We start from the raw sequence: 14,713 nt of genomic DNA on the forward strand, positions 1-14,713 counted from the left end.
TTTACATATGTATTACTAGACACTAAAGTGAGTATTGGATAAATTAATAATTATCGAAATAATTTCTAAACTAATAATGAAGTTAAACCAATGTCCATCCATCCGGCCTGGTCTTCCTTCAAAAGCCACAATCCCTGAGCAAATGCAAAGCTTCTGCAGGGAAAAGGGTTAAAACAGATGAAGTTAAGAGACAGAGGGAAGAGGAACAGGAGCCCTGAGCCTCTGCCTGGGCTTTGCAGGGCTGTGCTGGGCAGCAAGAGCAGCTCTGTGCGCTGGCTGCTCACAAAGATGTGCAGCTGGCCTTGGCCAGCCCAGAGAGCATCCCGCTCACCTTGCTGTTCATTCAAAACAGCCTGGCCATTTTCTTCTTTACCGTTTTCATGGTCCCCCACATTTCCTTCAAGTCTTTGCATCTCCTCTTGAACCGAAGCCTTCTCTGCTCGATTTCCATCCTGTGCCTTCTGGCCTCTTCTTCAGCTCTCCGGGCCGCTGCTCTCTGCTTCATGGCCGCCCTTCTGCACCTGAACCAGAGGAACAAAGGCAGGAAGAGCAGTTCAGCAGCAGCCCGGTAGGGCCCCTGCTGCACGGCTGCCGAGAGCAGGGGTCCCCAGGCAGGCTCGGGTGGCTCTGGGGTAGCCTGCTCCAGGTCCTCTTCGCTCAGCTCCGCATCCTCCTGCGGAGTGATCACCAGGGGCCGCAGAAAGTGGAAGATGAGCACTGCAGCCAGGGCAAGGACTGATCTGTCTGCCGTGGTCTGTGGGGGGAGAGAGACAATTTGTGTTGCTTTGCACAAGAGTTGCACTTGTGTGTAATTAAGGAATGGCCACTGCTCTTGTGCCTGAATGCTCATGCAGGGTACGAATGTGGTGTCAAAGTGCATTCATGTGCTCCATGTTGCATGGAACACCCGTGTGCAGGAATGCAGAACACCTTCCCTCAGAAGGGATCTACTGTGGCAAGGCCCCCTCTGCTTTTGTCCTCCATGGAACAGTTTGCATGCAGAGTGTGGGCTGATATTCCCTGGGCATTGTCCTCCTCATCCTCGGCATCCCCTTGCAGAGCCTCAGCCCCTGCATCCTGTCAGGGCCTCAGGGCAGGTGGGATATTCCCAGAGGAGAGGGGCCGCTGTGTCCCCATTCCCCCTGTCCCTTATGTCCCTGTGTTGAGGGGGGCACAGAGAGGATGGGGACTCCTGCCTGCCCCGTGTCCTGTCTGCCTGTGGGGCCTGTCCCAGGGCAGCTGGGCTGTCATTCCTGTCCTGTGTCCCCCTGTCCCTGCTGGCCCTGCTGTCATGGCCTCCTGCAGCGTTCCACACCCTACACAGCCATGGTGGCTCCTGAGCTCTGCAGGGACCCAAGTGACAGTCTGAGTGGGGGCACTCCTGGTTTTCTTGCATTTGGCACCCCGCACAGCAGGGGAAGGATCACAGCATCAAAGGAACAGCTGCTAGAGGGGAGGAAAGGAGCCTCTGCATGGCCAAGGGGTGCTGTGGTGCCCCTCTGTCAGGAATTGCCCACAGGTGACACCTGGGCCCAAGGCGGACATGCACAGACACAGTGTTTGTTCAGGCATTGCCTTTATTGGATCTTTACACTGACTGCAGCTCCCAGAGGGATGACACTCCCAAGAGAGGAGGGCTGTCAGCATCATTATCAGGTTACAATAACATGTTTTAAACATTGAAATTAACGAATTTTGAATATCGTCAAAATTATCTAACTGCAATCTGTATATGGTTATATATTAATATTAATAATGTAAAAAATAATTATTTTTTCATGCAGATTATGTAAAATTCACTATTTAAGATAAAGATTTATCATACTTCTATTGTAATTAATTAGCATAATTCCTATTAATTTTGCTGAATAACAGTTAATCTATAAAGTAAATAATACATTTAGGTACCTAACTATTACTTATTATTACCATTATAATGATATTTTACTGGAGTATTATTCTGCCTTAAAATTATGAAAATTAGGAAAACAGTGCTAAATCTAGTTATTTTACTAAATGTTTAGTAAATGTTTACAATACTGAAACTATTTCTAAGCTATTTAAAAATAGGTATCAGTCATTTGGCCCGATCTTCCTTCAAACGCCACCATCCCCGAGCAAATGCAAGGCCTCTGCAGGGAAAAGGGTTAAAATAGACAGAGTTAATACAGATACAGTTAATTCAGACACAGTTAAGAGACAGAGGGAAGAGGGCCAGGGCCTGGCAGGAGCCCTGAGCCTCTGCCACGGCTTTGCAGGGCTGTGCTGGGCAGCAAGCGCAGCTCTGCGCGCTGGCTGCTCACAGGGCAGCTCCACAAATTGTGGGTAGAGTCAATCGTATCTAAGCAACTATTTCATATATTGTTATATATTAATATTTAAAAAATAGTTTTCTTAGTAATGATGATTATGCAAAATTCACTGTTTAAGATAAAAATGTAGCATACTTCAATTGTGTTGAATTAATATAATTCATACTCACTTTGATGAGCGATAGTAATTATATAATATGAAGAACAGGTATTGTTACTTGATAAATACTTATTATAACGATATTGATATCTAACTGTCGTATTATTCTACAAGAATGCTATTAAAATCTTGAAATATTTTTTAAAATAAATTAGTTAAAATATTTGAAATCTTTCTAAACCCTTACACAATTTGAATCAATCTCCTGGCATTTGGCTGGCTCCTCCTTCAAATGTCTCTGTCCGCGAGCAAATGCAAATCTTCTGCATGGAAGAGTGGAAAGAGAGACATTAATATAGATACAGTAACTGTAGCTACAATGAAGAGCTAGAGCCAAGAGGGGCAGGGCCTGGCAGGAGCCCTGAGCCTCTGCCCCGGCTTTGCAGGGCTGTGCTGGGCAGCAAGCGCAGCTCTGTGCGCTGGCTGCTCACAAAGATGTGCGGCTGGCCTTGGCCAGCCCAGAGAGCATCTCCAGCAGGAAGCTTTTCTTCACACAGGCCACTGCCTGTGCTCCTCCAAAAGCCTGCCCAGCCTACCTTGACCATGCTGTTTGTTTCCCTATTCATTTGAATCAGCCTATCCATTTGCTTTTGCAGTTGTCTCAAGGCCCTGTGCATTTGCTCCATCTCTTTTTGTCTCTTCTTAAGGAGCCACCTTCTTCGCTCGATTCTCATCCTCCTCCTTCTGGCCTCCTCTGCAGCTCTCTGGGCCGCTGCTCTCTGCCTCATGGCCGCCCTTCTGCACCTGAGCCACCAGGCCAAAGGCAGGAACAGCGTGTGAGCAATTGCCCAGAATTGCTGCAGCTGCTGCAAGGCAGCCAGGAGCCAGGCTCCCCAGCCAGGCTGAGGTGGCTCTGGGGGAGCCGGTTTCAGCTCCTCGGCAGTGTGCTGCACATCCCCATAAAATCTGTCCACCAAGGCAAGTGGGAATGGGAAGATGAGCAGCAGAATCACAGCCAGGACTGATCTGTCCGCCATGGTCTGCAGGAGGAGAGAGACAAGGGTTTGACTGGGGCTAGAAGGGAGCTGTGGGGGCTGAAGGGAGGCCCGGAGGCGCAGGGCTGTGAAGCAGGAAGGAAGGGCCCCAGAGAGCTGGCAGGCAGCAGGGCCTGTCCCAGTGGGGCAGCAGCAGCCCCGTGCCCTGGGCAAGGCTGTGGCCCGAGTGGCTGGCCCTGCATGCAGGGGGACAATGCAGGCCCGGGTGCGGCGCTTGTGCCCCGGGCCTGGCCCAGCCCGGCCCCGCCACGTGCGCACTCACCGCTTGCCCAGGCTGTGCTGGGGCCAGCGTTACCTGCGGGGGCCTGTTCTAGCGGCCCCCATTGTGACACGCTGCCCCTGATGTCACCCGTGCCAGAGGCATCACAGCCGGGCCAGCCCCGCCCTTGGTCCCCAGCCCAGCTCAGGGGCTGCAAGTGGGCCCAGCAATGAAAGCCCTGGCACCACCCAGTGCAGCCCCTCTGGGAGAGAATGGGCCCCAGGATCTCCCTTCACAAAGGAGGCTGAAGTCTTCAGACCTTTCCTTGAAGGGAAAAGAATATAACTAATAATGTTGAATATGATACATAATATCATGTATGAGAGTGCTAGAGGTGCTATTGTAATGGCACTGTTTTTTCTCTGAGTGGAATAAGTTACTCTGGCTCACTTTTTCCTGCTTGAGACTTCCCAGATCCAGTCCCTCCAAGACCTCTGTGAAACCTTCCCATTATCGGACATCATGGAGAAGGAAGAGTAGCCAGAACCCCACCAGGCTGCTCTTGATCCAGAAGCCACACAGGGCTGGTTCTGGCAGAGAATTGTGGCTCTTCAGTGAAAGCGTTGCACAAACCAACCACTGGTATTGTAGCAGAAGAGCTGAGCAAGGCGCAGGAATGTCATGCCAGAGTGCATTAATGTGCTCCAGCTGGCAGGGCCTGAGCGCCCGCCCTGCACCCTGCCGCAGGCACGGACAGGCCAGGCCCCGCTTGCTGCCCTCATGGCGGCACTCCTGGCCCCAGCGCTCTCCAGGGCCTTCTCCAGGGGCACCTTCCTGCGGCCTTTGAGTCCCTGCCCGGGAGCCAGCAGAGACCTGCAGAGGGGCTGTTGGCAAGGGCCTGCAGGCACAGCGCCAGGGCCAGAGGCTTCCCAGTGCCACAGGAAGGGCGGCCTCAGGCTGAAGATGGGCAAGGAATTCTGGCCTCAGAGGCTGCTTGGGCCTGGCCCACGCTGCCCACAGAAGCTGTGGCTGCCCCATCCCTGGCAGTGTTCCAGGCCAGCTTGGATGGGCCTTGCAGCAACGTGGCCTGGCGCAAGGTGTCCCTGCCCTTGACAGCAGGGCTGGAACAAGACAACCTCTAAGGGCCCTTCCAAGCCAAGCCATTCTGGGATTCTCTGATCAGAGGGGCTGGGTGCTGCTCGGCTCAATTTCTCTTTCAAGCCAATTCAGCACTCTCCGTTTGATTTCAAGGAATATGTTCATGAGCCCTGAATGCACAGTGTGTGGCATTGAACGCCACTATGTGCCTGGCTGAGATCAATAAAACCTTGTACACTCTGGATTCTGCAAAATTGCATTTTATTGAAACAGGATCAAATAGTTTCCCAGCTTGCCACTCAGATATGCCCTAACTTTGGAGCATTAATATTGGCCCCAACACATAGCAACACATAACTACATATGTCTTCACCTGTATATAAAAATGATATCATATATGAAATATATTATAAACATGCAGTATATAATACATGTTACACAGTTATATTCAAATATAATTTATACAGCATTTATATATGCTATGTATATCATATATGTTATAAATATATTTATTTTTTGGAAAGCCTTCCAGTCATAAATATACTAAGAGCAACAATATGTGTCACAAGAGACAGTGACACTTAATACTTGTTCTACACTAACAATTTAAACGTAATTACACATTCAACCCGTTAAAGTTACTTGCTATCCTCACATCATAACTACATATTTCATATATTTTATATAATTTCCTTCAGAATAGTGCTTTGTTCTATGGTAATATACTAGCATATATAATTTATGAAAATTATAGTCCATAATAGGAATACACTATATATATATATATATATCTGTGAAATAAAAATCGAGATTCCACTGTATAAAAAATTTCCGGTCAGCTCCAATCCTGGTGGTCCAGTGCTGATGTGAAGGTGTCCATTCCAGGGAGAAGGAGAGGCTCCATCCATTGACTGATCCTGGGCCAGCACTGCCGATTTTTCCTCTTGGTCCTTCTTGCCCCATTGTTTTTCTCTTTCTCTGTCCCACATTCCCACTTCTGTCATGCTTTAAATTTTGCCCTTTTCAAAGGCCGGGAAAAGCTGCATGTTGCAGGTGGGCTTTGGAGAGGTTGGCCCTGCTTGTACGGCACGTGTTCTCTTTGTGTGCTTTTCCAGCAATGGGAGAGTTCCTAGGCAAGCAGGGCTCAGTGCGGTCGGGGCGCTTTGTTGGCAAATGAAAAGATGCAAGGAGGTAGAAGACAGCCGCCCGTGGCCCTGCACCTGCTGAGGCGGCAGGAGAGGCAGTGGGACCTTTGCCAAAGCTTTGCAGGCATCCTCTTCTCCTGAAAGCACCAACTGGGGACTGCAAGGTGGTTCTCTGCTGGCAGCTGCGAGCAGCACAAGCACAGCTCTGTGCTCAGAGCCATAACTCTTCCCCTTCATCCAGTAAATCCTCAGCAAGAAGGATTCTTCTGAACCACTTGTAGAGAATGTGGTACTCATAGAGCGCATGGGCGTGGGCAGCCGGCTGCTGGGCCAGGTGCTGGAGGAGATTGTATGGCTCAGCTCTTTGGACATCTGCGGGTAAGTTGATGTCCTGAGGAAGCCTCTGGTTGCCCACAATGAAGTGGTGGAGGCATTTTGCTCGCAGACATAAGTGCAGGCTGTTGATGATATCCAGCAGTCGTACCACGAGATCTCTCCTGCGCCACTCTGAGACGGGTGTGATGTTGAGCAGGTGCATGACAATGGTCTTCATGGTGTAGGTGGAAAAGCTGAAGCCCAGAGGAAGACGGGTGAAGAACTGCAGGCATTTGAGGTGCAGGCTGTCAGGGGGGGCCTGCCTGGCAATGTGCTTGAAGAACTCAACCTCTGCCACAGCGTAGGACTCGGGCCAGGTTGTGCTTGCTGTGTAGGCCTCTCTAGGCTGGCTGCACACAAAGATGGCTGAGTCACCTCTCCGCACGCCGAAGAACAGCTCAATCCTGAAGCTTTCCTGCCCGTAGGACACCTGGAATTGGCAGGAGCGTGTGGAGGGCATCAGCCTTAAATGCCAGTTGTGTGACTGAGGCAGAGCTGGCCAGACTGCTCTCACCAGCTGGTAAAACCAGCGGGCAGTTTTCTGCTCGTCCAGGTAGGAGCCGGTGCACAGGGTGTCTAGGAGGCTGGGATCCTGATTGCTGCTCAGCTCCTCCTCGGGGTGGTGCAGGAAGCACAGCATGTCCTCAGCCTGCTGCTCCCTGCTGCAGGTGCACTCCAGCTGCACGCGGACACGGAAGTTCCTGACGTGCCTCTGCTCTTCACTGTCCAGCTCCAGGTGGAAGCTGTGGCCTCGGGGAGGAGTCATGGGGATGAGCACGCTGTAGACAACATCCTGCTCACGGGGACTCCAGCCTTCAAAGGCACTGCCCACCCCGATGGCTCGTTGCAGGACCGGGTAGAAACTGTTGGCCAAAACATGGCCAAAGTACATGGTATAATTATCCATGAGGTCAGTTATCCACTCACAGCCTCTCTGCAGGTCCTGTACAGGCCACTGGATGCGCTCCATTACAACTTCTCCTAGGAAATCGTCAAAATCATCCTCTTCTTCTTCTTGGACATCATTTGCAGCATCGTTGTTGTTTTCTGCAACTGCAGCCTCATTGACATCTTCATTGCCAACGTTATCTTCTTCGTGTGCCGCCACATTGCCCGCTTCCTCTTCATCTGCCCCACGGTTGTCTTGTTCATGCTCCTCTCTGCTCAGGCTGCTTTTCCACCCAATCAACCAGAGGACCAAGAGAAGGACCAGGAGCACAGCAACAGCTAAGAGCTGCAAGAGCTGCACCTGCTTCAGCTGCTCCTGGGTGAGCTGTTCCACCTCCTGCTCCAGATGAATCCTCTCCCATTCCAGATGCTTTGCACGCGCTTCCATGCGCAGACGTGTTTCCTCATCCAAAGCGTCAGCCACGTGCTGTGGGTACTGGATGAGGCTTTTCAAGAGCATGAAAAGGAACACCATGGGCTCCATGGTCTGCAGGAGGAGGGAGAAAAGGCCATGAGTGGGGCAGGGATGGACACGACTACTGGTTGCTGGAGGGAGGATCCTCAGGGATGCGGGCGCAGGAAGGACAGGGCCCCACACAGCCAGCATGCAGGCAGCAAGGCCTGTCTCCCTGCCCCAGCAGCTCCAGCTCCAGCCCTGTGGCCTGCCCAAGCTTCTCCTAGGCGGGGCTGTCCCTGCACGCAGAGGGAGAAGCCAGCCCCAGGTGCAGTGTTTCTGCCCCAGCCCTTGTTCCCAGCACAGCCTCCCCACCACGTGTGCACTCACCGCTTGCCAAAGCAATGCAAGGCCAGCGTGAGCTGCTGGGGCCTTTCTTTGCTGCCGGCATTGTGACACGTGCCCCGTGATGTCACACGTGTCACAGCACGTCACAAGCCAGCCAACCACACCCTCTGTCTCCTGAGCCGACTCGTGGCTCAGGCACTCAGAGTGGCCCTGCTTAGAGCTGCCCTTGACTGAAGCTTTTCCAAAGCGCTCCCATTGTTGTCTGTTTTGCAATTATTTTCATCTGCCTTTCCTTGGCAATCTGATAGATATCCCTGTTGGAATGCAGCCTTGAGGATCATTGAGTCTGAGCTTTGACTCCTCACTCGTTGAGCTACACTTAAATCTGGATCTGAGTGTGGTTGAAAAAGTCGCTCATGATCACACAGTGCAACTGCAAACTTCACACTGCCTAGTGCTCCAATCGACCAGCTCCCCAGATGCCACTTCCACATGACGTTTAAACCTTTCTGAGAGTGCTGACTCAGCCATTTCCCCAGGCAGACTGTTCCCAAGCTTGACATCCTTGTTGTTGAAGGAATATTTCCTAGAGAAATCCAAACTAAGCCTCCCGTGGCACAACTTGAGGGCATTTCCTCTGCTCACATTGTTTGTTCCCTGGGCAGATAGAATGGCCCACACTTAGTTACAACCTGCCTTCATCTGCACCGTGCCAGGCCATTGGGCTGTGAAAGCAGCTGCTGGCCAAGGAGAGAAGGGCGGTGCATTTGCACTGCACTTCCCACCATCCAGTGGGACAAAACGGGTTCTGGATGGGCAGAAGAGCTCCACATTGGCCATCAGGGTTTCTCTGTGAGGAGAAGCTTTATGCCAAACACATCAGCCAAGGGAATTCATCCCTATCCAAGCAGAAGAGAAAAGCAGATTTTTCCTTGTAGAAAATGGGAAGGTTTGGGGTGAAAGTCAGTGCTGGAATGACGTGGGATGTCCATGTGGATTTTGCTATCCTGCAAGGCCAGCCTGTGAAGAGGGGATGGATGTCGACAGCCATCCAGCTTTGGCCACAGCTTTCTGCCCATGTGTCTCTGGAGCCTTGGAGGGGAAGGCTGCGCGGCTGGCGGTGCCTTTCAGCAGCTCTCCTGCTACCAGCCCTGGCTGCCCCAAGGCTCTTTGGACTCAGCACAGGTGCTGGAGCAGGAAGAAATGATCACCGGGCTTTGGAGACTCCAGAGACAAGTATGGATGATGAGAGTGCAGAGAAGACAGAATCAGCAGTGCACAGCTGCTTCTCTCAGCCATCAATCACAGAGAATTCCAACGTTACTGTTTGGGTTGGGGGTCTTTTTTGTGTTTGTTTGGAGCTTTTTCTTCCACAGGAAAGCCTGTGGCATTCACCATATTGTACACCTGGACAGGAGAGGTCCACGCTCAGTGCTGCCTAGATGGAAGTCAGAATTGTGCCTTTGTCTCTCCCTTTCCCCTGTTAAGATGTGTCAGTGGGAGGGATTGATGGGTAACAGCGTTTCTCTTTTCTCACCTTGTGCTCAGGAGCTGGGAGAGCCGCCCAGCCCCCTCCCCTGTCCCAGCTGACCCTAGGAGGGTTCTGCAGTAGGGTAAGGTGGCATGTTGCCAGTCTTTAAGCTGCCAGCACTGGTGCTAGCCAAGGTGGAAGACTCATCGCTATGGCTTTGAGTTGGCTCACAGCTGCCAGCATCATGGCTGTGTCCCACTCCACATTGGTCCTGCTATCAAGTCGGAGGGCACGAGCATGACTGTGCTAAGTCCATCTGAAAACCATGACTCCATGTGCCACTTGCACACATTGCTGCAGTGCCTCAAGCATTGACAATTCTAGCAATTCCCTGGTCAGGTGGTGCCAGTGCTCGCCAACTCTTTCCAAGGAGACATTTTATCTTAATACCCAATCTAAGACTACCCTGGCGGAACTTGAGGCACTTTCCTCTTGTCTTCGCCCCTTGTTTCCTGGGAGCAGAGGCTGACCTGCGCCAGCCCCACGCTCCTGTCTGGGAGCTGCAGAGAGTGAGCAGGTTCCTGTCTGATGCTGCCTGTGACAGCAGCTGTGTGTGCCCCACTCTCAGTGTGGCCGGCACTGGCGGCCCTGCTGCCCTGCTCCTGGAGCCCTGGCCCCGGGCAGAGCCGTTCCCTGGCCGGGCACGGCCCCATGGGCGGCTCCCTGCTGCGGCCTGGGCTGGCCCCAGAGCAGGGTCCCCCTGCGGGTGGCCCCGGGCCGGCCGCGTGTCCCCAGCGGGCTGTGCCCGGGCAGCTGCCTCAGCCGTGAGGGCCGCAGAGCTGCGGGAGCCCACGGCTCTCTGCCGGCCGCCCTGCAGAGCTCCCAGCTGCGGCTGGCAGGGCCTGAGCGCCCGCCCTGCACCCTGCCGCAGGCACGGACAGGCCAGGCCCCGCTTGCTGCCCTCATGGCGGCACTCCTGGCCCCAGCGCTCTCCAGGGGCACCTTCCTGCGGCCTTTGAGTCCCTGCTCGGGAGCCAGCAGAGACCTGCAGAGGGGCTGTTGGCAAGGGCCTGCAGGCACAGCGCCAGGGCCAGAGGCTTCCCAGTGCCACAGGAAGGGCAGCCTTAGGCTGAAGATGGGGAAGGAATTCTGGCCTCGGAGGCTGCTTGGGGCTGGCCCACGCTGCCCACAGAAGCTGTGGCTGCCCCATCCCTGGCCGTGTTCCAGGCCAGCTTGGATGGGCCTTGCAGCAACGTGGCCTGGCGCAAGGTGTCCTTGCCCTTGGCAGCCGGGCTGGAACAAGACAACCTCTAAGGGGCCCTTCCAAGCCAAAACTTTCTGGGATTCTGTGATCAGAGGGGCTGGGTGCAGCTCGGCTCAATTTCTGTTTAGAGCCAATTCAGCACTCTGAGGTTGATTTCAAGTGGTCTGTTCATGAGCCCTGAATGCACAGTGTGTGGCATTGAACGCCACTATGCGCCTGGCTGAGATGAATAAAACCATGCACACTCCAGATTCTGCAAAATTGCATTTTATTTAAACAGGAGCAAATAGTTTCCCAGCTTGCCACTCAGAAATGCCTTCTATCTAGGGCATGAATATGGGTCCCAGCACTAGATGTGGCTTTACATGTATATAAGAATGATATAATATATGTAATATATTATAGGCATGTTGTATATAATATATGTTATACGGTTATAGTCCAGTATAATTTATACAGCATTTACATATGCTATGTTTATTATATATGTTATAAATACATTTATTTTATGGAAAGCCTACCAGACATAAATGTACTAAGAGTAACAATATCTGTCACAAATGATAGTGGCACTAAACACATACTCTACTCTTACTATTTAAACATAATTACACATTCAACTCTTTAAAGTTACTTTTTATCCTCATACCCTAACTACATATTTTGTATATTTTATATTATTTTTATCAGAATAGTGCTTTGTTCTATGGTAATTTACTAGCATATATAATTTATAAAAATTATAATCTATTATAGGAATGCTGTCATGGGTTGGCCCTGGCACAGTGCCAGTGCCCACATGAAAGGTGTATTTCCAAAATGGTTACTCTGAGATGTGATCCGGAAACAGAACAAAGCAGGCTCCCACTTGGGGATGGAGGGAAAAACACAACACTTTAATAATCTACAACACAGAAACATAAGGAAAAAGAAAAAAAACCACACACAACAATCCCACAACAATCCACAACGGAACACTTCCTAAACACTCCTCCTCCCCCCAGTCCTCTCACATCCAAATCCCCTCTAACACATCACTTCTCAGTCCAATACCCTCCTTCACACAAGCTCCCCCCAGTTCATCAGGAGAGAGGAGTCTCCCTCTTGCACCATGGGCCTCCCCAGGAAACACAGTGGAACCTCCTGTCCTTCTGTGTCACACATGGCAGCCGTCCGAAGAAAATCTGCCATGGTAACCATCTTCCTTCCATGTCCGTTGCTCTCACCACAGTCCATGGATTCAAACTGCTCCTTAGGCCCTTTTAAGAATGCTTTATCGCCCTGTTCCAAGAAGTGGCCTTCTCTCACTATTTGGGACATCTGTCCCCCCATATTTTTACTCCCCTGGGGCCTGCATCTCAGGAACAGAGATCCCATGCTGAAGTCAGAGGGCTCCACCACACCCTACCCCTCAGTCTCTGTTCCCTCTAACTCTCCTCGAAGCCTTATCATTCTTGGCTTCCAGCCAACCACCTCCCCCAAAGTGCCGTCTCTGCATTATCAGAAGAAATTGGTTTCGCCTGTGGCTAGGTAAGAGAAAAGTACAGCCAAAGCCACTCCAATAATTTCCTCTGTCTAGGGCACTCTGATCTGGTGGCACTTCTTCACTCACTCAAACCTTCTTCTCATCTGCCCATCCTCCATCCCCTCTAAACTCTTGGCTGGGGAGGATCAGTGTTTTTACAGCTTCCATTGCTTCAGTACCAAATAGGTAAAAGCTCAGCCCGGTCTCCCAGCGGTTGGGCACCGTGCCCCCCTCCTTCTCCTCTGGGCCGTGGTGCCGGCACGAGATATCAAATTTCAAGCCAGCACAGTCTCTATCATTCTCTCCTGGGGGGGCTGCCCAAAGCATCCCATGTCTCCTCCAACCCTGCCCCTTGCAGGGCTCCGGCCTCCCTTCCCTCAGGCCGCATGGCCTCCCCTGCCCCGCCTAGACGCAGCTGGGCAGGGGAGAGGTCACTTCAGCTCACTTGCTGGACTCCAGAGAGGAGGTTTCTCTGGAAATGCCCTGCTTTTAACACCTGTGTGTTCCCAGAGGCATATCCAAACCCTCAGTGGCCGCCACAGGTGCCAATTTCAAATCTGGCCACTGATTGGTTTAACCACAACTTCTCCAGAAACTCACTTCCAGGTCAAACCAAGACATTGGCTTACAAACGCTCTGGAAAGCGGATATGATCAAATGAAATGCAGCTGAAAAAAAATTCCCAAAACCCAGCAACTTTGGATATTTAGTGACTACAAGAAAATGGTGTGGTGCAGTGCACGGGACCAAAAGATGCTAAAACTAAGCTCAGAGATGCTGCAAAGGCAGGGCAAAAAGTCGAGGAGGAAGACACGACTTGCAGGGGAAGATATGAGAGCCATGGCATGGTTACTGAAGGAAAAAAAAAAAAAAAATTGCAAATTTAGAGACAACTAGAAAATGGGCCATCAACTTAAGGCTCATCACCAAAAACCCTTGTGCTTAGACTTCTGTATCACAGTGAAAGTATACATTTCTAACTTTTAGTTCAGTTTTGCTTTTTCACAGTATAGACTTGATTAATTCTCTAAATTCACAGAGTACTTACCATCAAAATCTTTAGATCTATGCCTAATTGCCTAATCAAAGATTAACTCACAAGAATGAGTTAAACTAATGCTGTGTTTACTATCTTTTGCAGGGCCCTTTGCAGAAGACAGTAAACCCAGTATAATCATCTTTTGTGTCATTTCTGTTTAACTTTGGAATGCGTTTGTGCCGACTTTGATTTGTTACCCAAACATACATTACATATTATCAGAAAACCTTATATTTATACTTCTGAAATATTTACGCAAACCTACGTTACATATCATTACCCAAATTTACATTATATATAATCAGTAACCTTTATACTTATATCTCTAGAATATTGACAATATCAACAGCTGTACAACTTTATAAAGCAACTCACAAGAATAAGTTAAAGGCTACATATTAAGATAGCAACAAATCAACAGCCACATAACTTTATCAACAGCCATAGAACCTTGAACAACATTGATCCAGCATCTGTTGAGTGTACTTATGCTTATGGAATATAAACTTTTACACTTATGCCTAATCAAAGATTCATAGTTGCAATTCACAAACAAAATGTACATTTCATCAGCAAACAAATACACCATAATAAATAATAGAGTTACTCTTTCCCCAGTCCCCATTGCTGTTTTAATAATTTTCTTCTTCCTTCTACAGATTTTGTTGTATTAGTTGATCATTGCAAGCCTCTCTTGTCTTGCTCTGTTTCCTATTCTTTTAAAGTCTTATAGAATGATTTCCAAGTGGCAGCCAAATCTGCAGCTGTCTTGCCCTCTTTTTTTTTTTTTTTTTAAATATCTTTCCACATATATCAAACAATCTGTTCGGCACTCGATATGTTATTTATCATTGGGTCCCCAGCGGCTCACCTGTACCTCAGGTGTCGAAATCTGTCAGGTCCGGACCAGGCAGCTTCCCCTGCTGCTCTCAATGCTACTCTGGGCTCCATCTCCAGCTGCACCTCACCCTGCAGCCCACTCCCAATCACGTCAGGTTACTGTGGAGATGGCCACTATACAGGTTTTGAAGGCTTTTCTTACATGTTGTCTGTGCAGCCCTGACTCTGCCTCTCAGAGCTCCATGTTGTCTGTGCAGCCCTGACTCTGCCTCTCAGAGCTCCATGTTGCTGTTGTTCCAGTGCTCATGTTGCAGTGACTTAGCAAACCTTTCCCCGTACTCCTCAGGGGCCATGTTATTGCTGAGGCACCCCCTGCTGCTGTGGCTATACCATTTGCCACTTCTATCATGCAGCTCATGTCCTGCTGCACCCACTGCCATTCAAGGGGGACCCAGCACCATCCTGGGTCCTTGATCACGTTGGGGTCACCAGTTGTTGCCATCTTGTTGCAAAGGTTTCATACCTGCTTGGTGATTTTCATGAGCAGCTCCTCACAGCACTGACTCCTTCTCCTCTGCACAGCCAACAAACTCCATCTTA

At 50.4% G+C, this 14,713-nt stretch overlaps 1 protein-coding gene and 2 long non-coding RNA genes across 3 annotated transcripts; 1 reads left to right on the top strand and 2 right to left on the bottom strand.

The window, feature by feature from the left end:
* Nucleotides 1–1,557: 1,557 nt before the first annotated feature.
* Nucleotides 1,558–3,179, bottom strand: LOC135302021 (uncharacterized). Its single transcript, XR_010363708.1, has 3 exons — nt 3,009–3,179; nt 2,660–2,735; nt 1,558–2,132 (listed from the first exon to the last, which is right to left on the bottom strand). It is a non-coding gene; the product is annotated as an uncharacterized LOC135302021 (long non-coding RNA).
* A 2,941-nt stretch (nt 3,180–6,120) lies between these two features.
* Nucleotides 6,121–7,716, bottom strand: LOC135302002 (inositol 1,4,5-trisphosphate receptor-interacting protein-like 1). The gene has a single exon (XM_064422585.1). The coding sequence runs from the start codon at nt 7,714–7,716 to the stop codon at nt 6,121–6,123; it is 1,596 nt and encodes a 531-aa protein (XP_064278655.1).
* A 3,754-nt stretch (nt 7,717–11,470) lies between these two features.
* Nucleotides 11,471–13,412, top strand: LOC135302431 (uncharacterized). The gene is made up of 2 exons (XR_010364043.1): nt 11,471–12,239; nt 13,376–13,412. It is a non-coding gene; the product is annotated as an uncharacterized LOC135302431 (long non-coding RNA).
* Nucleotides 13,413–14,713: the final 1,301 nt, after the last annotated feature.

Source organism: Passer domesticus, chromosome 6, assembly GCF_036417665.1.
Source record: "Passer domesticus isolate bPasDom1 chromosome 6, bPasDom1.hap1, whole genome shotgun sequence".
Lineage (NCBI taxonomy): Eukaryota > Metazoa > Chordata > Aves > Passeriformes > Passeridae > Passer > Passer domesticus.

What these genes read in the sequence shown, in the direction of transcription:
- LOC135302002 (XM_064422585.1), bottom strand. Translation starts at nt 7,716, where the DNA reads ATGGAGCCCATGGTGTTCCTTTTCATGCTCTTGAAAAGCCTCATCCAG.